Source organism: Danio rerio, chromosome 23 (genome assembly GCF_049306965.1).
Source record: "Danio rerio strain Tuebingen ecotype United States chromosome 23, GRCz12tu, whole genome shotgun sequence".
NCBI classification, from domain to species: Eukaryota; Metazoa; Chordata; class Actinopteri; order Cypriniformes; family Danionidae; genus Danio; species Danio rerio.
In genome coordinates, this window is record NC_133198.1 from 34,166,618 (window position 1) to 34,194,469 (window position 27,852).

The following is a 27,852-nucleotide window of genomic DNA, read 5'->3' on the forward strand; positions in this document are numbered from 1 at the left end:
ATTGCTCTCAGAATTTAAGGTTCTCAAGAGTTTTGGGGAAGCCAAACTGGTTAATCTAATGAACTGCTGGAAAAAAAAAATTTAGAACCATTTTAAGATTATTAGTGCAGTAACCACCATTAATTCAAAATACTTCGAATAAAGCAGATACATACACAACAGGTTTAAGGTCAGTTTTTTATTTTTAAATGATACATTTTATTTAATCATTTAAATAAACTTATTCTGTTCATCAAGGTGGCATTTATTAAATGTAAAAAATTTAAATATTTATTAAATATATATTTATTACTTATTGTATGCAGTTTCACATGATTATTACTCCAGTCATTATTGCTTTTATTACTATTACCATTATTAATAATAAAAATAATAATAAATAATATTAAAGTGATTTCTGAAGGATTATATTACCTTGAAGACTGGAGTAAGGAAGCTAAAAATGTATCATTAAAATCACTAGAATAAATGCTTCAATTAAATGATAAACCAATTTTGAACAGTTATTTTATAGTGCAATAACATTTCACAATTGTACAATTAGTACTATATTTTTGATTAATTAAATGCAGCCTTGGTGAGCAGGAGAAGCTGATTTTAAAACATTTAAAAATCTCACTGAACCCAAACTTTTGACTGGTAGTGTAAGTGTTGTTATTGTGACCTTTGTGCTACAGATATTGGGGGATTTATCGCACTGAGCAACTCCTGTGGCAGTCTGCTATATTAACAATTCTATTTACCTTTCAATGGATTTCATTTTGCAACCAGGATTGTGTTTCCCAGAAAGGCTTACGTATCATTTCAAGGGCCATCAAGTGTTTCATATTAGTAGTGCCAAATCAATACTTTTAAAACACTACCAGTATCTGTTTGGTGCCTGAACCTAAAGTAAAAAACCACAAATATTTGATTGAAGTAAAAATAATAATTATTTTAACTTGGCATTCTTGCTATATTACTAGTCATAAGACACTTAAATAGTGTTAACAAGAGTTGACTTACTAAAATTACAATACTCTTTAACAGAATAAATAATGTATAGATGCTTTTAAACTATAAGCACTGCATTCCTTCTTCTAATCAGAAGGTAAGAAAATTTACTTAAACCATGAATGTTGTCAACTGAGCTCAACTTAGAACCAGAACAAAAGATTAAATATTGACCGTTTAACTTTATTTTTTAATACCAGTTTAACATATATAGATGTAAACATAAGTAACTTTAGTTCTTTTGTAAACACTTTGGGTTCTGTGCAACTTTAAAAACATTAAACCTGACCATAACCAATGGTAGGACTTTGAAGGCTGGACTATCTGTTTGTTTGACCAATAGCAAAAAAAAAGGCGTTTTCAGAAAACCTGTTTAAAACCTTTTCCCCCCTTTTGGACTGGTGGTAATGGCACAGAAATTAGACACTTCGCATTTAAAAAGTATATAAAAAGTCGCATCAATAAAACTTTTTTACAGTCCCCAGCACAGTTTATTCCTCTATTTGGTTCATTTATTCTTAAAACAGAGATCAAGAGGCTTGTGTTTGTACCTTTCATCTGAGTTTGTTCCTTTACTGTCAATAATGAGCTCTTAAACCACTCGGTCTGTGGTGAAAGCAAAACAAAGAGCCATAGTTTCCTCTCTTTTGTCTTTTTATGCTCTCGTTTTCCGACTGCATTTGGGTGACCGTGTTTTTCTCCCCGTCCTCTCTCTTCCTTCTTATTGTTGCTGTAAATCCGAAGGGCCCTTTTGCAGTTTTACTGGAACAGAGAGTCATTAAATGGTTGATTTCAGATGGCAGAGTGTGAATGTTTTAAATTAACTTTATTGATCTGCTAGTCCGCCAGTCAGCCAAGGAAAAATTGACACCCTCTTGGCGCATGGGCAGTAGATTTGCACCTCGGCCGTTTAAAACGCCTGCTTAGTGAGGCTGGCCGTGCTCCACACACTCAATGAAGTCTGGTGAATATAACCACTGACTTTCAAGGAGATTTCAGAATCGGAGACACTAGTATCAAATTAGTGAACTGGTACTGATGCGGTTTCTTTAGGAAACAACAAGTATAATTAAGTACTCTCAACAAATAGTTCATGCAGAGTTGCATATTACTTTTATAGAGTTATCTCTACACATTAAGATGAAATTTATTTATTTATGAAATATTTTACTAAAATTAAAAATAAAATAAAATATTCATCCAAAAACATACACACTTAAACTTTGAATGACTGTCTGGAAACTTATAGTAACCACTTAAATAACCATTTTATCATATTTATGACTGTATTTTTCCATAATCTCTTTCATTCTCTCAGTGTTTTTCTCCTCCTGTGGACCCAACTGCTTTTAATTCAGGCCTTGCAACCACCTGCCAATCATTTTTTTTGCCTGTCAGGGTCAGCTGACTCTTAAATGTTCAAACAGCAGAGGGAGGGAAACTCAAGATTTTTATCGATAGACTGTTAGGCGTGCATTGGCGATGAAGGCATTTATGTCAACACCCGATTGTTCTGCTTACAGGAGAATAGTCCTATCACACACATGCACTTTCACACTTGAAATATTTAACCATGCATCATTATAAAGCCTCAAATCCTGGGTTATCTTGCTTCACATTTCATAAAGCTCATTATTCATCCAGGGTTAGCAAAAAAATCCAGAATATTTGTTTACTGAGGTTAATATTAACATTGTACAATACTAAACGTGGGTTAGCTAGCTAATTTGCATTTTTGTGTGTCAGCGTCACTGATTGGATGGACCCAGCACAATCCTGTTAATATAAAGGGTCTTGCGACTCTTTATGTAAAGGTACTGTTAATTATAATAATAATAATATATTATATGCAATGATTTCGTAACGGTTTATTCAATGTGAATTTAAGGCTGTCCACTGCCAAGCAGGTAGCGGGGATATTTTAACACTGCATTGCTTCACACGGCACCTTTGCCACGCAAATAGGTATTAATTGGGTAAAATCTGGTTGCATTTGGGTAAATACAAATAAAAAAGCAGTGCTAACACCACTTCTAATTTACAAGTGTAAAACTTTTTTTTCAAGGGTTAAAAGCAGTTTTAAGAACAATAAATAAGCTCAGTTTGAAAAGCTATTATTTTTCAGAATCAGTTACATACTTTAATAGAATTATAAAATAACGTGGTTCAGTTCTGGTCCTTTTTAGCAAACTAGTAATAAACAGCTTTACGTTTGGCCTTACTACTGAATCGAACACTAATTACTGTTACTCACTGAGTCTGTATACATGGGCACCAATAATCCGTACTCTGATTAAGAGTCCACCATGTGAACAGCGATTTTTGATTACCTTAATCTAAATAAGTCATAATCTAATTAAACAGATATCAAATTAAGACGTGGAGTATTCCTAGTTTAGTCGCATTATTAAAGTGCAGTACAGACATGTAAACACCTTAATCAAACTATTACCGTCGTGTAAGATTTTCACAGCTGTTTGACACTATTTTCTGCACCTAACAAGTCAGTGAAGGATTGCTAAATGTGAATTTTTTTCACCCACCATACAGCGTACCATATCGAATGACATTAAACAAGACTCCTCCAGCAGTTCATACTCACATCCAATATCTTGTTTGTCAAAGGGGGAGCATGAAAAGTTCTTGAATGAAAGTTAAAATGCCAAACTGTGGTTAAAGTCGACAAATTAAAAATAAAAACACCCGAAATTGCCCGAAAATTTTTTGGGAGGAAACGTGTATAACATGGTGATGCAATGACATTAATCAAATTATGTGCTATAACATGTAAAACAGGATCATGAAAGGAACATTCAAAAAGCATCTCGTGTAAACGCCTTAATCATATTATTTTCTTATTCAGATTAAGGCAAATAATTTGATCGTTGATGTCCAAGTAAACGTAGTCACTGTTGGTTTACATGAGATGTGTATCGTTGTTTGTTAGTTATTGATTTTAAATTCATTGATCAGTGAAAATGTGATTTTCAAGATGTAATAAAAGTGTAATAATTCTTTCCTGTACTTCATCGTACTGCTCATTTTTACAGTTATGCCATGATTTACAGAAGACACTCACTGAAATCATTTATTCAGCACAATAATAGTACATGTCGAAAAATATATAAGAATATCATTATATGCTAAAAAAAAATAAAAAATGGGTTTATTGGTCTGATGGATGGTAGGGTCAGAATTTGGCTTCAACAACATGAAAGCATGGATCAATCCTGCTTTGTATCAACCATTTAGGCTGCTGGTGGTGGTGGTGTAATCTTTTGAGGAATATTTTTTGACACACTTTGGACCCATTAGTACCAATTGAGTATCGTGTCAATGCCACAGCCTACCTGAGTATTGTTGTTGACCATGTCCATCCCTTTATGACCACAGTGTACCCATCTTCTGATGGCTATTTCCAGCAGGATAACGCACCATTTCATAAAGCGCAAATCATCTCAGACTGGTTTCTTGAACATGACAATGAGTTCACTGTACTCAAACTGCACAGCCATCATATTTCAATCCAATAGAGCATCTTTGGGGTGTGGTGGAACAGGAGATTCGCATCATGGGCGTGCAGACAACAAATCTGCAACTGTGGGATGCTATCAAGTCAATATGGACCAAAATCTCTATTCCAGTACCTCGTTGAATCTATGCCACAAAGGAAGTCAGTTCTAAAGGCAAAAGGGGGTCCAACCCGGTACTAGTAAGGTGTACCTAATAAAGTGGCCAGTGAGTGCATCTGTTATGCTAAATGATGGAACATTAATTCACCCTTAGTTTGCCATAAAAGATATTTGGGAACACTAAATAGACCCTTTACTTTCAAATCAATAGTTAAACAAACTGAAGCATGTCTGAATGTATGTTTGCAGCCAGTTTTAAGAGCACTGAGGTTTGAAGAAAAAAAATAATTGGAGAAGTCCAGGCTACATAACTAGAAAGTTTTTTTCCCAGACAATTAAATCACGACAATGATGATTTGATTAAGAATCACTACTTCAAATAAAAAAATGCATAAAAGCATTGTTTACAATGAAATCAATAATATGCCATTAAAGAAAATAGATTCACTGAGTTCATTTCATGCTAGCATTAAACACACTAAAAAGAACCATTAAATTGAATTGTTAAGAGTCTGAAATGATTAGGAGGAACCTGAATCATGAACTTCTCCTCATTAAACACCCTATAACATTTCCACTAGCTCTCTCCTTGACATTTATAAGCACTACTGTACACATGTAAACAGATACATTCATGTTCACCATTCAATAGCCAACCATTCTAAAATACACCAATCGTTTACAGCACACCAGTCACAAAGTACACACACACAGTCATTTTCCTGTCTACTGGGTCTCTTGCATGTCCTGGATGTGAATAGGTACTTCATTAATTTCATCTGTTGGAAGCTGAAGCCCGGAGAGCCGACTCCATCATTAAACCAATAACTCCACACATTAATCTCCCTCCTAGACGCCGTTATTATACGCCATTGCCACGACACGCACACAAATCCTTTTCCACTCCCTTCAGAGAGTCTGTGGGCAGAAATATCCGGGCTCATCCTAGGACTTTCGCCCAGATCTATTACAAAATACCGGGCCTGTTTAAATGAGACCCCAGTAGAGGCTCGGTTCTACTGCAGGGGCGCCATCTTGGCTCTGGGTGTCTGGTGTTAAAAGCTCGCCGGGTCCCACAGCAGTGCTGCATTGGCTTTAGTTTCCTGCAGCTCATGGAGGTCTGGCTTTTAGAGCAGGCATTTGCTGCCCTGTAGAGCCAATAGCTCAGCCAGGCTAAAACTAAAGTGCTTAAAATACAGGAACTGGGTATTTTTGGATGTGCAGAGGTGAAGGGAGGATATGCTGTTGTAAAATGAACATTAGTTTGTGAATGGGCGCTGAGGGCATTGCTTTGGAAGGTTTTGCGATGTTAATTTTACAGGTCTGTTTACAAGATTTGGATGCACTACTAGTTACTCTTTGAAGATGCCACCCAGAACTTTAATTACAAATAAAATAAAATACAAGAACACAAAATTGCTAAATAATGCCAGCAACCAACATTATTAAACACCATAAATGCTAATAAACAAATAGTTTAGGGGCACCTATTTTACCCTTTTTTAAGATTTAAGATAAGTCTTTTGTGTCTCCAGAATGTGTCTGTAAGGTTTCAGCTCAAAACACCCATCAGATTATTTATTATACCTTTGAGAACATTTGGATTTCTGCTCTAAACACTATGTAGCTGTTTTTGTGGCCTGTGCCTTTAATGCTAGTTCTCCCCACCCACCGTTCCCACATGCCTGTCAGAGTGTGCCTCAATCTCTGCCTCGACTGTGTCAGATAAACAGCACAGTGACAGACATGAAGGAAGAAGATTTCATGTAACGTATGTGGGAAATATTACAGTAAGAACTTTCCCAATGATTATTTGATGTTTTTGTTGTGGAGCTAGTGAGTTGAAGAAAATGATGAATCACACACAATGTTGTTACAAAGCACAGACACACACACACAGCGGACACAAAAGCACACAGTTTACTTTGCATTGTTTTTGAATTCAAACGGGACAGGATACACGTTAATATCCACTGCTGTATGGATATCCGTTATGTTAATGTACAAAATAAACCTGGTTTAATGTCCACAAACCAAGATTGAAGCTTTTTCTTTTATAATTGTACTGACATGCCGCAGTGGTGATAAGTAAAGCTAAAGAAAATCGCTGTAATTCATTAACATACACTGTTTTAAAAACATTTTAAACTTGATCTTGATCATATTTGAGGATGATCGATGATCACAGTGAGCAAAACAGATCTTTAAACACCAGTTGCTTTGAGCACGTCTTGTTGATCTGCCAATACGCATTACTACAGAGACATGTTAATACGCGACTGTCAATAAATATGGTGGGCCGGGAAACCGCACTCCTAAGTCATGTTGTGATGGGGCTCTAAATAGGATGTAATTGGATGCTATTTTAATGTCAGAAAAAAAAAAAGATACTTTTTGTCTTTATATCACCCCAGTATGAGTGTAGACACACTATACCAACACACAGTTCTGTCCAAACAGCTTACAAAAGATGATTTTTATCATAGGTGCCCATTAAATATATAGAAAAAATATTATCGTCAAAATCATCATCATCATCATCATCCTCATAAATAAAGATGATCAAAAATCCTGGTTAATTCAAATAAAAAATCTGTGTTAATTTACAAATAGGTTATTATTTGTTATTAGTAAATTAATTTATATATATATATATATATATATATATATATATATATATATATATATATATATATATATATATTAGTATTGTATTATTTATTAAAAATAAATGTAACATTATTTTTAAAAAGTCTTAATAATCATTTTCAATATTACAATGATCAATAATAAACCTTAAAACAAGTTAAACAGAACTTTGCATTATCCTGAGAGTTTTTTTTGTCACAATGACTGTCTGATTACTTGTTGCCCTATTGTGTAAATAAATAAATGAATATTAATTACTGATTCAAATTGTTATTTTTTATTAAAGTTTTTTATTTTTATTTTTTTACCATGAAGTGATCCTGAAGAAAATAAGAAACTGCACAATGTAAAAAAAAACCTTTATACAAAAACATCTGAACATAGCACAAACTGCCCAATCCAAAATCTAGTATTCAAGCATTATTCAAGCATGCAATAAATCAACATCGCTCTTACTAGAGAGTAAAAGCACAAACGCACCAAACTCTCCTTAGCTGGCAAAATCAATTATGGCATTAAAAATGGCACAGTCCTAAAGAGAAGTCCAGAAGACCATTCCTCTGAGCCCAAATGACCTCAAATGTGCATTTTCCTCTCTAACATTTTATTTTTATATTTAATAATCACATGAAAAGAGCTCGGTGTGGTGAACCAGTCTTATGAGGTTACGGGGCCAGAGAATCTCAAAACGGCCTCTTTAATTCCATTCCTCACTCAGCGGGTCACGCTCAATGTTCCCAACAGAATCACAGCCAGTCAGATCACACGCTTCTCATCTTATCTGCCTCCACAACCACTGCCAAACAATCACAAGGCTCCTTTAAAAAGTGTTTATTTATTCGTTTATGCTGTTCTGGAGCTCAGAAGAACAATAGCTCACTCTTGTCAAATTTGTGCACCAAAATGCTCAAAATTTTCAATGGGTCATTCACCTAAACATGAAAATCTGCTGTTAATTTATTCACCCTCAGGATCTGAGATTTTTTTTTTTTTGGTGAAAACTCTGACTCTAGGTGTCTGTGGCCACACAGTTTAAATATATTTCATTAAGTGCTTATTTGAGAAGTAGATTTGTTAATATTAATTTTGATGTTTTCATTTTCTTCAGTCTTTGTAATTGTGTATTTTAAGGTTTTCCTTTATTTGTTTTGATATGCTTATAATTAAGAATAATATATAGTCTCTTTTAAGAGTATGTAAGGACAGGTGGGAATTTTTCTTTCACTATAAAATGCAGCTTGGTGAATTGCAAAAACGAGCAGAAATAAATGTATTTATTTTCCATGAAATGATTCATCAGCCTATTTTGTTTATTTGTTTGAATGATTCATTCATTCATTCATTTTTTGCCGCTTTTCTGGGGCCAGGTCGCTGGGGGCAGCAGTCTTATGAGAGAACCCCAGACTTCCCTCTTCCCAGACACTTTCTCCAGCTCCTTCGGGGGGATCCCTAGGCTTTCCCAGACCAGCCGAGAGACATAGTCCCTTCAGCGTGTCATGCGTCCTCCCTGAGGCCTACTCCCAGTGGGACATGCCTGGAACACCTTCCTAGGTAGGCGTCCAGGAGGAATCCGAAACAATGCCCGAGCCACCTCAGCTGACTTCTATTTTGGGTTGGGGTCCCCTTCAATATCAGAGACATGAAAAATTACTCTCATTTCAGTTATTTATAGGTTAAATTTCTTTTTATATGGGCAGGTATAATATGATTTCTTTGTTTAAAAAAATAAAAAGAATTGATACATTTACAAGTTATGCCTCCTGTGTTTTTTGAAAGAATCTTAATAAGGTGATCGGTCACTTTAAGAATAAAAAAAACATACACAGGTAACAAAATGAACACCTAATAGTATTTCTTGATGATGCACTGAGGTCTTAGAAACACAATGGCCTGTTTGTGCAAGACACTTAAGATAATGAACATGATTATTTTTAATCTACAGAAGCCCCAGCAGACGCTCTTAAGTGTGTTGGAAACCGTCTACAGGGTGAGTTTTCTGGCATTCAATGATAAACATCAAACACTGAAATCTGTTAAGTCAATCTTCTTGATTCAGATCATGCATTCAAGCATAGTTTTATATATTTTAAATCTTACATCATTTCAATAAGCCAAAGTACTATTTTAAAAAACAATGCAAAACCTCCCCTATGTAGACAAGTTTCCATTACACACAAAATATATTACACTTGCACAAGATTTTTTCCAAGCGATATAAAAACACTTGAATATTTAGGAAAAACACTATATATAAGTGTCATGGAAACTATTTTTGCATTTATAGGTCACATGAGGTATCAAAGTCACATGATTATCCATTATTTAAAGATAATGTTGTGTGTTTATTCATAGAAAATAACCCAATTGGGTATACTTTTTAGCCACATAATATCAGTTAATGAAAGTGCCATCATTCACATTAGATTTTTATCTACACTAAAAAAAGCTATAGGTTGTTGTACATCAATGTTAAGTCAAATATGTACGAACCCAGAACTTTTGGTTTAAAAGTGGAATTTATATTTAATTGAAACAATTAACAAAACATTGGGTTTGTCTAGATTTTTTCAAGTGTATCTATTTAATAAGTAGTTCAAGTGATAAGTGCAAATCTATAAATGAAAACCAGCAACATAACTAACATGTTAGTTAATCTGTTTTTTTACCGCACATTATAATGAAATCAGCTCAACCAAAAAAAAAAAAAAAGATCAGAAAGATCAAGACCATTTGTGAGGATCAAATGACAGTAGCACTCTTTCAAATAATGCTAACCGTCTTCTACAGATCAATTTTTTCCCTTCATAAGGCCTCAATGTATTATTAGGAAACACAGGTAATCATTTTATTTTGCCTGCACATGTTTTTTTTCTCAAAGTACCAGCAGTCATTTGCTTGTATTTTATGAATGATCAAAGACCACAGTTTCAGCTAAAAAAATCATCTTTGCTTTTCTACTAAAAAAGTCACATATATCTCAGATGGTGAGTACAGTAAACGTACGGTAAATTTTAATTTTAGGTAGTGCACTATGACTTTACTTTTTTTGAGTTTTGGGTCATGACCGAAAGGACAAAATCTCGGATACACACAGCTGAATGAGTTTTCTTCATAGGGTGGCAGGGCGCACCCTTATAGATAGGGTGAGATGGGGTATCACCCAGGAGGAACTTGGAGTAGACCCGCTGCTCCTCCACATCGAGAGAAGTCAGCTGAGGTGGCTCGGGCATCTGTTTCAGATGGCTCCTGGACACCAACCTAGGGAGGTGTTATAGGCATGTCCCACCAGGAGGAGGCCTCAAGGAAGACTAAGGACACGCCAAGAGACATAATGGAGGGATTATGTCTCTCGGCTGGCCTGGGAATGCCTCGGAATCCCCCTAGAGGAGCTGGAGAAAGTGTCTGGAGAGAGGGAAGTGAAGGATTCGGATTTCTGTTTTCAGTCCATCTCATCATGGACCAACGTTTATACTTTTCATCATCCTGTTTCTTGGTATTTAACTGTGAATTGATTTTAATTAATGAATAAGTTAACACATTGCTTAATATAAGAATGTTCAGTGCATTTGCCTGTCTCTTTATACCTATTTTCAGGACCCAGCAAACTAGGTCAGAGGTCATGGAGACCTTGAGTGGAACTGAGGGCTGAGGACTGGAAACACCTGTTTCTATTGTTATTTCTATGAGTTAATACTGTCTAAAATGTCTAAAGTGATTTTGCTATTTTTACGGTTAAATCTTTTAAAGTGATTCTACTTTTTATTTAAGATAGACTTTGTGTAGTAAGAATATAACTGCCTGAATGTAGATTATACCAGTTTTTAACCAGTTTCGATAAAGACGGCTGACAGTACAGTCAGCCTTGGATAAGAAACAGATTATACTTTGTGTGTGTGTGTGTGTTCTATTTGATTGTTGATCCATTTCACAGGTCTGGAGTCAGCTCTAATCAGTCTAAGGGATGTCTGACGTTTATGTATAGATATTGTTCAGAATTGTACGCACGAACCCCACGTAGAAATGTTCCTAGTTTATCTGTGTTTTAACCAATCAGGTTAGAACACCTAAATGTATGACGCAGTTAATGACGTTATGTGAGAGTATAATTGTTATTGATTGATGATTGTAAGCAGAGCGGCCTAAGAACTCATTGCGAGTGTTGAAGCTGGCTTCTGCGAATGAAACTGCAAACTATATTCAGTAAACTTGATTTATTTATTTAAATCTCTGACTCTGGCTCTTCTTCATCTACCAGACTGGTCATTCTTTAGGTTAAACTGTAAACTATCCCTACAGAAGTCTGGGGTTATCTCCTAAGACTGCTGCCCCTGCGACCAGGCCCTAGAAAATAAATGAATGAAAACCAATCTTTCCTCAAAAAAAAAGATCTTAAGTGATGCACAATTGCAAACTTTTGAGAACCACAATTTCTGTTTTTCATTTCAAAGCAATAAATTAAAGCTAATATCAATAACATTTCAGTAAGCTTAAAGGCATGATTATGGAGATTAGAATTTGTATAACTGCCTCATAAACATACCTATGGATCCAATGGGAAATCAATTCTATACAACACTTTTACTCTAAGGTGAATGCAAAAATGCAGCTTCTTCTATACCATACCTGAAGACAATGAAGTGCTATTGTTGAATATGCGTATCTATCATCACTTTAAGCCTTCATAAATACTCCTCCTATAGGATACTTTCTGTGGTTAAAAAGCATCAAGGCTTTAAATGAAAATAAAAAGCAGACAGAGGGAGATTTTCCAGAAAGATTTACAACTTCAGTTCATCAGCACAACACAAGAGAGGGTCCGAGTCAGACAGAGGACATGCTGAAAGAACGGGCCTATTTAAAGATTGACGGATCATCAAGTGAAAAATCTAAAAAAACACTCACAATCTATAAAGCGGTTCCTTTATCCACACGATCACGCATGAAAACACATTCATGTATATGAGCGCCGCAGGCCGCAGCTGGCCCTCTCTCATTAGCCCAGTGTTTGGATCAGGAGTAGCTCTTGTTACAGCAGTAAACTACAGCTTTGAACTTTTAATAGAGCTCTGAAATCCAAGCAGCCTTTAAAATACACATTTCTGCATAACAGACACGGATTGAGGGAACGAGGGCGAGAGAGAGATGGAGAAAGCGCTAGGGAGAAGTAAACGTATGGGATGGAAAGCTGAGAGCTTGCTAAAAGAGATTTGATAGATGTTAAAGTGGTTGAATGCTAGATAGTCAGAAGTCAGTCCAGATGTGACTCAGCAGAGGCCTGTGGGTCAGAACCAAAGGTGAGCTGTTAACAAACCAGCTCTAATGAGGCAGAACTAAATAAACAATCAGCTTCATCATGATTGGCAGGCTGGCATGATTGACATGATGCTGTAAATGATGCAACAATATTGGGTTTCTTTAATGGCACACATACTGACAAGAAAAATGCATGCTTTTCTGCTTTAATGCATCTTCTAAAAAATAATCAATCTTATTAATTATAAGAACTTCACAATTTTTTTTAATGAAATAAAATTTCCAGGAATATTACACAGTAAAAAAAAAGTAAGTGTTATTTGATAAAACTACTTGTTGCTTTAGAAAATGTGAGCAAAATGCATCCATTTAAAAAAATGCTAAGCAATGCAATCAAATAAAATAAATGAAAAAATAATAAAATAAAAATAAATTTTCCTCAGCTTTAGTGAAAAATAGAAAGTAGTAGTTTAGAATAGTAGTTTAGAATATTTATAAATTTAGTTACAGTATTTTGTTTTTAAAATGGATCTAAATAGATTTATTCATTTTAGTTTTTATTTATTTTTAATAGAATCAAAACTTTATATTTGAGCTAGTTGCCAAGTCTATTTTTTTTAATTACATTCACTGTAAAAAATGCAGTTCCACACAATTGATTTGTATTGGAACAGCATGAAGGAATTACTGTAAGCTAACGCATTTGTTTTACAAATTTAAGCTGATTGAACATAAAACAATTAAGTTGTCCCCTTAAACCCAAGAATTATGTTGATTCAGATCATTTTACATAAGTAGTTTAAACAAGCAGCAAAAATCTTTTTTTTTTTTTGAGAGTGAATATTTCGTTTGTATTTAAATAACATTAGTTTTACTTTAATTGCAATAACCCTGATTCATTCAATCCATTACTTCTTTGTGATGTACTGGTGATGTGGTTTAAATTATTTGAATTACTTAGAGGTACATTTAGGGGTAAAAACCTTCAAGTTAAAATTTGTTTTTTAAAAAAAAAATGCAAAGGAGAGCCTGTCTCATAATATGGTGTACAAACCGACAATATTTTAATAACTTCAGCATGTACCCTTGTAAGCCTTTGCTCCAAAAAGAACAAATGTTATGTAGAACAACAAAGGACTTTGATCTGAATTTGATATCTGAGGTAAAACATCTATTGCGAACTTTAAATGTATATGAAGACTGTCATTCACATTTCTCAAGATGTAAACAAGAAACGGGGCAATAATTGAGTGAAAATTGAGATGTGTATAAAGCTTGACCAAATGACACGCTCCACTGAACAGAGCACAAGTTTGTTTATTTGAGCTAATGTGTATTCACAGGCACAGAGAGGAAACTTATAAGCCACAACTCTTGTGATCCATAAGCAGAACTTTCACATTTGCAAGAACAAACTATATAAATACAAGATAAAGGTGCCAAGTTTAAAGTTGTTTAAATTTGTTTTATTTTGTTTGATATAACTATATATTTATTTGGTACTGCCAGTTTCAGAAGCAACCGAAAGTACTTGCACATTTATAAAAAAAAGAAAAGAAAAATTAAGTACAATTGAATCTTTAAATTCAAAAGGTTTTCACCCCTATGCCTCTTAATGCACCATGTTTCCTTCTAAAACATTGAGTGCTTAAACCTTTTTTAACAGTAGTGTTTAGGTCCCTAAATTCTCCTCTGAGTGAAAAGATGGATCTCACAAACACACATTCACTGCTGGAAAGAATTCAATCCTGCAGTTGATGCAAGAAAACTGAAGAATCTGCAGGACATTGAGGATTTTTCTGAAGAACAGTAACAGTTTAACTTAAAGGACTCATCAACAACCATCCCAAATAGAGCTGCACAATGCAACGTTTCAGCATTGATGCAAGTCAAATCCCAGGACCTGACTGTAATGTCAAGGATTATTGTTGAACAGGCTCCACAGTTCACAATGCATATGATTGATGAAGCCATTGCATAGCTTAACTATATTTATTCATTTTTAGGGCCTGAACTGTATTTTGTAAACATTTCTTATGAGCTTGTTGCTTTAACAAAGAGTAATGGTATCATTTATACGATGAAGGCTTTACAGTGTCATTGTACATTTAATTATTCAATTTCTGTAACTGAAAGCTATCAGACTCCTAAAAACCATAAAGCTCTGTTCATTTTATTTGTACCTTTTATTGTATTTATTCATGCTTGCAATGTGTTTATTATATTTGGTTATGCAGATGCACTGTCCTACAAATATTAATATGATAATGTTTGCATTATATATTTATATCACAATACATAAATCACAGAACAAAAACAAACAAACATTGCAATTTACTTTTTTCCAATACTCGTGCACTCCTCATCACAAAGCAAGAAATACAATCACAGATCATCAGATAACCACACAGTACTCAAAACCAAGGCTTTACAAACATTTGCAGGGGGGTAGTTTTAATAATTTCAGCTATTTCCATGTTTTTAATACATTTCTTGTAAACATCTTTTACATAAATTTATTTTTTTTCCAAAGGGATTTCCTAGTTTCTGCAAGGGTTTCCAAACTTTTTCATAACTCTATGTAGACAGCAAATCAGCATCTTACTAGAGAATCATATCATCATCACTTTAATATGATATAAATATATTATTATTAGATAATATAATCATGCAGTTATTAGAAAAAATATTAATAACCATTAATCAATAATTAACATAGCATATGTGTTTTTTTATATTCTGTTTCATTTGATATTGTCTAAACAAGAAGGATTTCAGAGTTAAAGTGTAGCACCAAAGGGCAAACACATGGCTGAAGACACACATACATGTGTCCTAATGCCCTCAGGCGACTCCACAGCCCCTCTTCCCTGCTGGAGACCCTAATCATGTCCAGGAACACAAAAGACCAAGCAAAAACTACAAGCCAAAACGCCTTTGAGAGCAAACCACAGCCAATCAGTGAGAGAGAAAGAGAGAGAGGTCAGGTGGACAGAGGTGTCATATAACATCACAGACAGGTGAGGCATGCAGGGGAAAAAGACTTTAGTGGTAAACTTTTGTAGCTTGGTAGGTTTATAAATATATCATACAAAATTGGAAATAAAAAGTAAAATTGCAAGACAGCATAATTATTTGGCTATTTTATATCTAAGATATAACAAAATAAGTTACAAATATTTGAAATTTACTAATGTTAAAAAGTTTTTTTGTTGATAATCTACTGTACTTCTCATTTTGTTAAACATTTGTCTATAAATAAAGCCATTATACATTTATTAATTAATTAATTACCTAATAAATAATTAAGTCCAATAAAGTCCATGCAATTCGTTTAAAAATAGGAAACAAAAAAAAAAAACAAGATACAATATAATGATTGAATGCTGCTAAATTTAGGTTAAGTAAAACCTACTGCATGCTTCATCTTAGAAATAAAATGGAATAAAATAAAGTATTTGAAACATACTATAATTAAGGTAAATTGTATTTTCCTGACAATAATACAATGTGTGCATTTATATAGCGCATTTATTGTGTATGGCCATATGCCCAAAGCGCTCCACAATTATGAGGAGGGTTTGACTCTCCACACCACCACCACCACTTGGATGATGCGACGGCAGCCACAGGACAACGGCACCAGTGCACTCACCACACACCAGCTATTGGTGGAGTGGAGAGACAGTGACAGAGCCAATTCAGTGGATGGGGATGATTGGGTGGCATGATGTGTAAGGACCAATAGAGGGAATTTAGCCAGGACACCGGGGTTACACCCCTACTCTTTATGAGAAGTGCCATGGAATTTAATGACCACAGAGAGTCAGGACCTCGGTTTAACATCTCATGCGAAAGACGGAATAATGTTCTTGTTATTTTGTCAAATGTGTTGAAAATGTGTCCATGAATCAATGATTAGGCAATGCAATGAAATAGAGATAAAACTAAAAACACATAAAAAAATACATATCTGAATTTTTTCAATATAAAACAATAACATGATACTTCACAAACTGCCAAAAAAAACAAGTAAAATAAAATAAATAAAATTGACATAAAATGAAAAACTGTTTCTGATTAAAATCTACTGCATGCTCATACCTAAAAAAATCTTAATAAATAAAATTAATGTAGATTGTTTTTTTAATGTAACAATTTAACTGTATTGTAAGTGGACACATTTTGCACACAGCCTTTTGCAAAACTTACATGTATAAAAGAAGAGACCAATGCAACACAATAAAAATGTGCTTAAAAAATGTCAGAGTCCTTAAATAGCACACATTCACTAAGCCTGACCCGGAGGTTGTCTCTTTTAACTCCATGTCAGCCACAGAGAGACAGGGACAAAGAGTTTATGTTATTTCTCATTTCCTGGGAATTGGCCTGCTCTCCACAGCTTGACTGCTGCGCTTCCGTACGCAACTTATCGGATCGCTTATCAGGCCGTTTGAAGCTCTCAGTGTCTCCACAACCCACGATCCCAGCTTGAACATTAAATATTCCTTCCTTCAACAGAATGGCGGCGGTCCAGAGTCAAAGCCTACACGGCTAAACAAATAAAAGGAGCCATTGCATGTATCTTGGCAAAGGCACATCATCAGATAAACAGTTTCAAAAAGCCAACACAGAACTATGTGCAACTCGAGACAGTATCAACAAACACGTCCTGCGCATTTTCAAGAGCAAGATTAAACACAGGGGCTTCACGGTTTAATACAAACAAACATACGGCTGCGCACACATCGCTGTCTGCTTTAATGCTTGCTAATGGGCGTAATAATAATCAGAATTTAACAATGATAATATTCTGCTCTATACTGTAAATTCGACTCTGTTTCATGTCTCATTACAAATGTGTGCATAATACTAGAAGGTTTATTGTTTGTTGAAATTGTTATTTTCGATTACCACATTAGGACAGACATTTCTGTGTTGTTTTTAAGAGGTTAAACTATAAAGACAGAAAATAGGAGAAATTTTATAACAACCATCTGATGCAAAAAAAAATATTTAAATAGAAATCCACTAAACTTGTATGCAATTAAATTAGCCTATATCATATATGCAAACAACATACAATATAAATGTTTCTAAAACTTTAGATAGCCTATTGAAGATGCATTAAATGGGGTAAAACAAACCTTAAACGTGTCATTTTTGTAAAAGCATACAGTTCACCAGAGGCGTTTGACACAGGTTATTGAACAATAAAAGTCCTTCTGCATATACCCTATTACAGTTTTTAAATGTTCGGAAAGTTATGGGTTACCTGGTTTGATAAAAATCGTAAAATTACTGTAAAAGGGATGATTAAATTATTTAGAATTGCGTTAAATCTTTTTACAGTAAAATTGAGTCAACACTAAATATATTTATACACAACTGGTCAAAAGATTTGGGTCAGTTTTTTTTATATTATTAATTTATTTACTAATTTAAATAAAGTTATTCTGTTCATAAAGGCGGAATTTATTAAATGTAATTTTCAAATGATGTTATTACTCCAGTCATTATTGCTTTTATTACTATTACCATTAATAATAATAATAATAATAATAATAATTATTATTATTATTAATATTAGTAGTAGTAGTAGTAGTAGTAGTAGTAGTAGTAGTAGAAGTAGTGTTAGTATTAGTATTAGAGTTATTTCTGAAAAATCTTGTGACCCCAAAGACTGGAGTAAGAAACCTGAAAATTCATCTTTAAAATCATTCAGTCATTCATCCATTTTCTTTTCGGCTTAGTCCCTTTATTAATCAGGGGTCTTCACAGCGGAATGAACCACAAAGATATCCAGCATATGTTTTATACAGCGCATGCCCCTCCAGCTGCAACCCAGAACGGGGAAACACCCACACTCTTGCATTCACACACATCCACTACGCTCAATTTAGCAAACCAGAGCACTGGAATAAACGATTAAATAAAATGATAAACTACTTTTGAACAGTTGTTTTATAGTGCAATAACATTTCATAATTTTACTTATTTTTGATTAAATAAATGCAACCTTGTTAAGCAGGAGAAGCTTATTTTAAAACAAACAAAAAAAATCCCACTAACCCCAAACTTTTGACCGGTAGTGTATATTTGTAGCAATCAAAATCATCATCATGCTTATCGTTTTACATTTATTATTTGCATTCTGTTTATTGTAACATAAACATGATTATATACAGGGTGTACTTAGGATTTAATTATATTTAAATAATCTGAGGCATCCTACTTATGTTAATGTGTTTAATTTTTGATTTATTATTATTATAAGTTAAAATAGTACAGTGTTCTGAAAGTTTCTTAATTATTGTTTAAAATTAGGCCTCATCTTCTTTTTGATAATTATCTACTTATTAGCATTATTAAGCACTCAAAACAAGCAACTAAATACAGAGCATCAGCTTTTAAAAAAAAAGTTGGTAGGCAAAAAAAAATGTACTCACTATTAACTCACCCTCAAGTGATTCCAAACCTTTAAGAGTTTCTTTATAATAACGTATTATACTATATAGTTATAAGAAAAAAATTTTTTTTGAAGAAAGCTAAAAACCTGACTTCCATAGTCAGAAAGTCAGTGGGTACGGGTTTCCAGAAGAAGATGCAGGTCCGTAGCCAGTCTATTTAAAAGAATGGTTTGTTTTTCTGAAAAAGTAGACATTTTCGCAGTTATTCGGCTCATTTTCTATTCAACTATGCATTTTAGTGACATTTTAACAACTAATTTTTGCTGGATAAGCTTGTCGGATGGTAATCATAATCACACTTTTTTGATGCACAAAAAATATTTCCTACAATTTTGTCAAAGTGCTTACCATACTATTTTACAAAGTATTTACTTAAAAAATTTTATATAAACCAAGTTAAAGCAGTTTTATAAATATTGTTAAGAGATTAGCATTAAAAAATTAAATAAATAAACATGACAAAAAAAATATTTTTAAATACAAATTAGGGTTGTAACGGTATGAATTTTTCACGGTATGATAATCGTCTAAAACAATACCACGGTTTGACGGTTTCGCGGTATACGGTATGTTACAAATGTTACAAAATAATAGAACAGTGAAGCAAATTTGACTTTTTCCAAATAATATATTTTTAGTTACTATAAACAACACCACTTACAATGAACAAATAAAAATAAGAAAATAATAAATAATGTGTCAAAGTCCAAATAAAGTCCAAATAAACATGGTGCAAATCCTCAGTAAAAAATAGATATAAATATTTACTATACTATAAATAGTTACATAACGAAACTAGATTCAATATGGAACATCCTTAGGTTTTATGTGCCAGCATGGATATGGTTGTCTGTGGATATGGATTTGGATATGGTTGTCTGCAATGCAGACAAACAGCTGCACCTTCATTTGCGTCTTTTGAATACAGCAAGAGCAGCAGTTCGTCTTTGCTGTGTCACTGTTTTGTCATGTTTCTGTGCTGCTGTGCATGCAAAAGTACTTAGTATGAGAATTATTTCATGAAAAACTTTTTTTTTTTTGCGTTTTATTTAGCCGCGCATAAATGTATGCCTATCTCTCATTCCGTGTTGTTCAAAAAGCTTGGTCCACAAACAAAAGCGAAACCTATGCTTATTGGTTGTGATATAGCGAGTTTGAACCAATCTGGGCATGGAGGAGGGACAATGCATCAATGTATCGTGTCTGATTTGTCCGGAGACACAGTGACGAGCGTTTCTTTGTCAAATCAGCGTTGTCAAATGTTGATGACGTAACCGCACTGATTCCGGAGCCTCTGAAAGTCCGAATGTTATGTGATACAGCACTGGAAAGCTGAGATTCTCTTCTTTATGCCAATCTTTGAATTGTATGAATCAGATCAGCGGATCAAAAGTTATTAAACATTTAAGAGCAATACTTATTTTTAGCCGCGAGCGGCTGTCTCGGTCTTTAAGGGTTAAAACCGTTGATATGCAATTGTTCATGGTATGATAATCGTGCACGTTCAAATCGTGGTAAACCGTCATACCGGTATATTGTTACAACCCTAATACAAATTTATCATCATCCATCATTTAAGAAAATAGGAATCTGGTAAAATTAGTTTTAAAATAAAAGCTGTAACCAAGTAAAAAAATTGGCCAGCTCATTTTATTCAACTTTCCTCGAATAATTAAAAACTAGATGTGTCTTAAAGCCTTCTTCTGTTGATACTTTTTACAATTTATGATGGCATAATTAAGTAAAAAATGGGATAAATGGAGTCACATTTTAGACTTTGTGGGGTTTGGGTGTCTTTCGAACCACCCAACTCCCCTCTGGCTACAGGCCTGAGAAGTCAAACGTGTTTAGAACAAGCATATGTTGCATATAATGACAGAATTTTCTTTTAGGGCTGAACTATCTATTCAAGCCTGTTTGTTGATGCCTGCTGCCCTCTGCTGCTCAAACTTACTTTTTTCTAAATCCATGAGTAAACTAAACGCATTTTAAATATTTGAATAACATTTAACAAATAAACTGACTAAAAGTATATGCATGCATGTATGACCCCACGAATCAAAACGAAAGCTATGGATATATTACCATAGATCGACTGTAAAAAAAATTCAAACGTGTATTCGATAACAAAAACTATATTTCCCGACATGCATTGCACGTGTTGCCATAGCGCCACGTTGGTTTACCAACAGTCATGGCGCACAGCCCGTCTCGTGTCTTTGCTGCACTTTCACCGTCTGCTGGTGATGTTTACCGAGACGAAAACCAGTCGGTGTTTAACCGAGGTCGCAAGCAAACACATTTATCCGCTCAAAGCAACGTGAGGGTGATTGAGGTGACGGGCTGCGCGGAGATATCCAGTCCACCAGACCGCGCCTGCGTCTCCATCAGCGTCAAAAACAGCAAAGAAAATGTCAACGACGTGACCAACAGCGTTACCCGAAGACTGGAATACATATTGCAGACCGCCAGACAGCACGACGTCAAGGTGATCAGTTATTAAAATGTGCCTTTCTAAAGCAGCAAGATATCAAGCAATTACAAAAGTTTATTTCCAAACAGGAAGAAAACATCACCGTTACCAAGCATTTACAAAGAGATGAGGATCTCTTCCACATGCAGGCTGAGGTATGAAGTATCGATGCTATTTATTTGATCCTGTATAACGGAGTTATATTACATTTCATCTATAATGATGTGTTTTTTGTATGTGCAGGTGCTTGTGGTGTTTTTAGACTTTGAGAAGATGCAGCAAGCGCGCACAGTTTTGATTGAGAAACTGGACAAAAGTGTGTGTGTTGGTGACCCTTACTACAGTCACAGTGCTGAAAGCCTCAGTTTGTTAAGGTAAATGATGCTAGAATGACTTTCATATGAAGCTACACTGCAATTAAGGCTTTGCGATAAGGCAAAAATGCAATCACAATAGGTAATTTTAATATTGAACGAAAAATATTGCGATATAAGTTGTTAATGCTTCCAGATTTAAAAGAGTACCCCAACAATGACTGAAGCGAAGAAAAGTAAAGGGTCCATTAAATGGCATAACATTTGACTGATAAATTTTCAGTGGCCGAAAATTCGGTGCATCTCTAATATCAACATACTTTCAGATTTCCTCTGTTGCACATTTTTGCAGTGTGATTGACTTTTAGATCAGTATAAAGTTGAAAAAAAAAAATCCAGAGCTTATCATTGTTATTGGCATAAATTTTATCGCGATTAGATATAATCTCATTTAGCGGCCCAGCTCTAACTGCAATTGCTCTGTGCTACAGTATTAAATGATTAGTTCACTTCCAGAACAAATATTTGCTGTTAATTATCTCACCCCCTTTTCATCGAAGATGTTTTTTTTGTTGAAAGAAATTATGTTTTTTGAAAAAACATTTTAGGAACTAGGGCTGCACAATATATTGTTTGAGCATTAATAACGCAATGTGTGTGTCTACAATAATCACATTGCAGGATTGAATAATTTATTAAAGCTTAAAAGTGAAATATTATTATTATTTTTAAATAACTTTTTATTTTATGTTTGATTGTTTAATTTCTTTACCTGCTTTTAAACTCCATAACCATAAAGCACTGTTTATTTACCTTTTAACTGTTGTATTTATATATGCTTGTAATTAGTTATGATTTATGCAAACACACTGCATAGATAAAGACTTGACCATCCCAATCAATTTAAATTAAATCTTTACAAAAAGAGCTATTCAATACATTTGGTGAATTATATTCGTATCGCAATATATAAATCGCAGAAAAAAAATATTGCAATGTCAGATTTTCCAATATTGCGCAGCCCTAGCTGGATTTTTCTCCATATAGTGGACTTCAGTGGTGCCAAATGAACTTCTAAAATGCAAACGTATGTAATATAGTAATACTATAAGGTAAGGCTGCACAATATATCGTTTTAGCATTGATATCGCAATGTGCACATCTGCAATAGTCACATCGCAAGGTCTGCAATGTCGAATCAGGATTATAGTGGAGTAGGAGTTAAAACACACATGATTAATAGATGAGTAATTGCAAAGTTTAAACAAAGTCACCAAAAATTGTGTCGTTTGCATGTGTTTTAATGCCTTTCAAACCAATTTAAACATTCAGGCATAGAAAATTAAAAATTTTATAACTTCAAGAATGATATATTTATGTGCTCATTTATTTATCATTCATTTTACATTCAATTATTCACTTTGTCTACGGGACTACTGTTAGACTCCCAGAAAAAAACACAACATCAACTTCCTTTGTAACTTTGCTTTACTGTATTTACGGTTTGTTGCTTGTAATTTGGTTTATTACACTTTATGCAGATGCGCTCTACTACAAAAGCATCTTAATAACAAATAAAAAAAGTCCTAAATATGATAATTTACAAATAGAGCTATTCTTTTTATGAGTTAAAGATATACTCAATATCACCATGTGCTTGGCAGAAAATTTAAATACTGCAATGTCAGTTTTTTCCAATATCGTGCAGCCCTACTATATAGAACAGACTGAATGCCAGATTATGCAATGGGCATTTTGGGCATGAACCTATGAGAGAATTCATTATATTCATTTATTTTACATTTCAAATGTTACGTGTAGACAAAGGATAGTGATTTCCCATCTTCTAACAGCCTGCATGATTTATATTATTTTACCTATTCGTAGTCATGGTATGAATATGATCTTTAACAGCAAATACAAAACATCACCATAATATTTTTGTTTTGATTGTATAAACAAAAACTTGCCATTCTTGCTTAAACCGGATGATAGCCTAGTGTTCCAAGATAAAAACCTGTAATGTAACATGTATAGTACTACAAATACATATGTATAGTAGGATTTGTGCATTTAACTTTTTTCTCAAATTCAATAATTATATTTTGTTATTTTTGTCATGTTAAAGAACCCTACGTTTATTACTTTACCATTTTTTTCTAAAGACATTTCAAAACAGTGACTTAAATGTACATAAAGCAATATATGAAAAATGCTTTTGACCAGTGTAGGACCAGATCCAAAAATACACTTGTGGCCAATCAGCAGAAAGGGGTGTGTCTAGCAGCATAGAAAGTAAAAGATGGCACAAAGCAAAACTACTATAAAACACATATGCAAAGTGTAATTTTTTTTTTACCTTGTCTGAAATGCTGTAACACTCCATTCTGCAGACGACGTGTGTGTTTGGAAGCGGTGGACAATGCCCGACTAAAAGCCAGCGAGGCGTGCTGTATTCTGGGCCAGGCTCTGGGACGTCCGCTGTTGGTCCGTGAGGAGGAATCTCGAGAGTGGAGCAGCAGTCAGCAGGATGCCTCTGGCTCTCCTCTAACACTACACCCCAGGACTGATGCTACGCTAATCTCTGCCACTTCACGCATGTTTGTCACCTTTGAACTGCGACCTAAGGACAATAACAGGAGGAAGTTTTAGTTTGTTCAACAATAATATAATTACTACACATTTTTATGTATGTTAACGCCTATAAAGAACCACTGATATTCAGAAAAGAGTCCACAGTGAAGATAACACTATTTACTCCCATTGTTGTCGTAATGAAAAACAACTATACTGATGAATAGCACTGTGTGCAGCTTTAATGAACATGTTATTCAAATAATCAGTGTTTACTTATTAGCTGGCATTTTCCATTTATTGACACTAACGAAATGTATCATTGGACCTCAACTTTGGATAATAAAAAGTTTAACAAAGTCACTTTTGAATCAATATAATTTTATGGGTTGTTGCTGTACAAAAGTGGGTAATGATCTGCCATTACTTTTTTGATCTAGTGTTGTATTTTTGATACTGAACAGGACTACTATGCTCTTTAAAGTAAAATGTTTACCATCCCCTCTGGTAATAGATTTTAATTCTTGCTTTAACTAAAAAGACATTTTGGCCTTTTTTGAAAACCCATTAGCAGAAAAGCTAGAAGAAACATTTAAGAGTTTGTAGCTAATTCGTTATAGAAAATAAGGCAAATATGACTGGAAGGAGACAGAAGAGCCTGGTAATGATAAACAAAAACAACAATAAAGAACACGAGGACCCACCAGATCTCAGGTGTTTGATTTGGAAATAGTTAAGACACTAGAGGTCTCAAAAATAAAGGTTCTTTACTGGCATTAAAGGATCAATAAAAACATTTACCATTAGCATTAACCTTTCATTGCACTAAAGATTCTCAAGATTTTTAAAGCAATAATATCTTCTGAAAACTTTCATTTTATGAGTACATAGTCTGATTCAGTTACATTATCTAAAAAAAAAGAGAGGTAGAGAATGCAAAACTCAGTCCAACCAATGTAACAAAATAAGAGAAAGCAAATATAAAGCATTACATAAAAAAATAACCCACGTACCTGGCAAGAAGGTACAAAATCAAAAGCACAAAACTAGGATATTAACAGATAAGCATCTCAAAATGTTTATAAAAGCAGCTAGGGAAGACTTGACTGAAAGAATCATTAAGACCAACATGATAGATTTGAAAACGCAAAAAGAGCCAAATGAAATCCTACAAAAATGTTGCACTTAAAGCCTTAATATTTACAATTGTATGACTTGCAATGTAATTACATGGTAAAGTGGTTTCCGTGTTTGTTTGTTTTTTCCCAAGAACAGGACTAACCTATCCTAACAGGCCCAAAAGTTATTTGAATGTAATAGGTAATTCGGTTTCAGGGACTTATAACGTAATCCTTTAGGATGTTTAAGACAAGAAACACATCTATTTAACCGCACTGATTTGTTATTGTAAACAGCTTTCAAAACATTTTGGCCACGACATGCATTTTCAGCATATCGACGTCAACAAAGCAACATACTGACAACTACCTGCAGTTCACAAACATTTAAAAACATGTTTGTGAACAAAACACGATATAACGATTAATTACCTGCCATAATTTACTGTTCAAAAACACCTCTCTGCTCGACAAAAAAGCACGCCGCATATGAACATGCCGAACACGTGACGCTTTCCCGGATGTCTTCTTCGCGCTTTTTGTTAACTCCGTGGCAAAACCATAGACTGTAAAGGGCAAAACGCATAGGAGTTTTAACACTGTACACACTCTACGTTTCTGAAACTATTAATAATTATGGCAATAGAAAGACTTTGATTTATACTTTTTATCTTGATGATTATTTTAGTCTTCCCATATTACTGCAGTTTTAACATGAAGTGACACGACATCTGACGTACAGATATAAATGGCATCTGCCACGGAGTGAAGGAGTGTAGTGACACTTCGGGTGGCATGTCGGTTTTCACTGTCATGTGTCACTCGGTAGTGGCATGTGTAGTGACCTGTCGCGCTGCAGTAATACTGATCTGAATCTGATCTGAATACTGAACACTAATCAACACTTGCAAATCGATTTTTAATTATTACGCGACTTTTAACATGATTTATTCCACCGCAAGTTAGTTATGCTTGACTACTCCATGATGTTTTAATTTATTTATCATCTATTTTATGTATTCGAGTTATACATCCTGAATTTATTGCTACTATAGATAATATTTAGTCATTTGACAATAGCCTACATGTCAGTGGATATCAATCTTATTGTGACATGCTGATCTGCTGTGTCATATATTATTGCATCGTGGAGTTTTTTCCATGTGTTAATTAGTTAATTATTTTATTTAATATTTTTTCTATTTTTATTAAGTGTGATTAATTCCGTATTTTTTAATCATTTGACAGCCCTACTTTAAAGATATTATTCCAGCAAGTTTTATTTTTTTAAGTTATTAATTTATTTATTTTTATCAGCTAAACTCTCCCATTATAAATTTTTTCTTTTGTTATTAATTCCGGAGGACAAACTCGCACAGTTTTTCTTCGGTCTACCTCCGATAGAACCACCTCCAATTCACATTCTGTGAAGATTCTCTTCTTGCCTGCTTTGGCCATTGCTTTTTCATTTGGTTTTTCCAAAGTGGAGTCATTACTATATTTATACACGGTAAGAGGCAGGGAATGGTTTTGTGCTCATGCATGTTGCACTCAATTTTACGGAATTCAGATGTACAAAGAGAATATGCATAGGATTCCGTATACGCAGTATTTCAACATCTGATTTTTTTACTGTGTATGACAGGAGTTTTAGTTGAAATGAAATGAAATGTTTTAGTTTTCATTCAATGCAAGTCATTGTACATGAGGCCCCTGACCTGCAGGGATGTTTTTAAAAAGCCTAGTAAGAGCTTGATTAGCTAGCCCAGGTGTGTCTGATTGCGGTTTAAACTAAACTTTGCAGGACACCGGCCCTACATGACCGAGTTTGGACAGTTCAAGAGGAAGGGTTGGTGGTGGGATAAAAAAAAAAAAAAAGATGTCCACGATTTCCCAGAAAAAAAAAGTATTTTCAAGAGGAATGGGTGATGGTGGAAAGAAAAAAAGAAAGAAAGTAAAAAGAAAAAATGTCCTTCCAAAAAAAGAGTAATTCTAAGAGGAAGGGGTTGTGGTGGGAAAAAAAGGAAGGAAAAAGAAAAGAAAAGATGTTTTCCCAGGAAAAAAAAGTCATCTCAAGAGGAATGGTGGATGGTGGGAAGAAAAAAAAGGGGAAAAAAAAGTACAAAACTTCTTGCACATGAATGGAAGTCTATGGCGAGAAAAGCCCAGTGTGATCGCAGCTTAAGAGCTTGATTTGGCAGCTGAGGTTTGTCTGATTGCGTTTAAAAATAAACTTTGCAGGACACCGGCCCTACAGGACCGAGTTTGGGCAGTCCAAGAGGAAGGGGTGGTGGTGGGAACAAAAAAAAGAAAAGAAAAAAAAGATGTCCTTCCAAAAAAAAAAAAAAAAGTACTTAAGAGGAAGGGGTGGTGGTG

At 34.3% G+C, this 27,852-nt stretch overlaps 2 protein-coding genes across 5 annotated transcripts in view; one reads left to right on the top strand and one right to left on the bottom strand.

Annotated features, from left to right (window-relative positions):
- The window catches only part of LOC101887148 (hormonally up-regulated neu tumor-associated kinase homolog A), a 216,550-nt gene extending 190,557 nt beyond the window's left edge, over positions 1 to 25,993 (bottom strand). For all 4 annotated transcript variants that reach the window (XM_068216922.2, XM_073939198.1, XM_073939196.1 and 1 more), the window contains exons 1-2: positions 25,909 to 25,993; positions 24,144 to 24,407 (exon numbers count right to left, since the gene is read on the bottom strand). In XM_068216922.2, coding sequence (XP_068073023.1) covers positions 24,144 to 24,170 — 27 coding nt within the window. In that variant the 5' untranslated portion in view covers positions 24,171 to 24,407; positions 25,909 to 25,993. The remainder of the gene's footprint in view (positions 1 to 24,143; positions 24,408 to 25,908) is intronic.
- Positions 21,164 to 24,721, top strand: irak1bp1 (interleukin-1 receptor-associated kinase 1 binding protein 1). Its single transcript, NM_001020771.1, is given in 4 exon segments — positions 21,164 to 21,485; positions 21,560 to 21,625; positions 21,714 to 21,844; positions 24,178 to 24,721. Coding segments are annotated over 4 exon segments (750 nt in total). The 5' UTR covers positions 21,164 to 21,191; the 3' UTR covers positions 24,437 to 24,721.
- Positions 25,994 to 27,852: the final 1,859 nt, after the last annotated feature.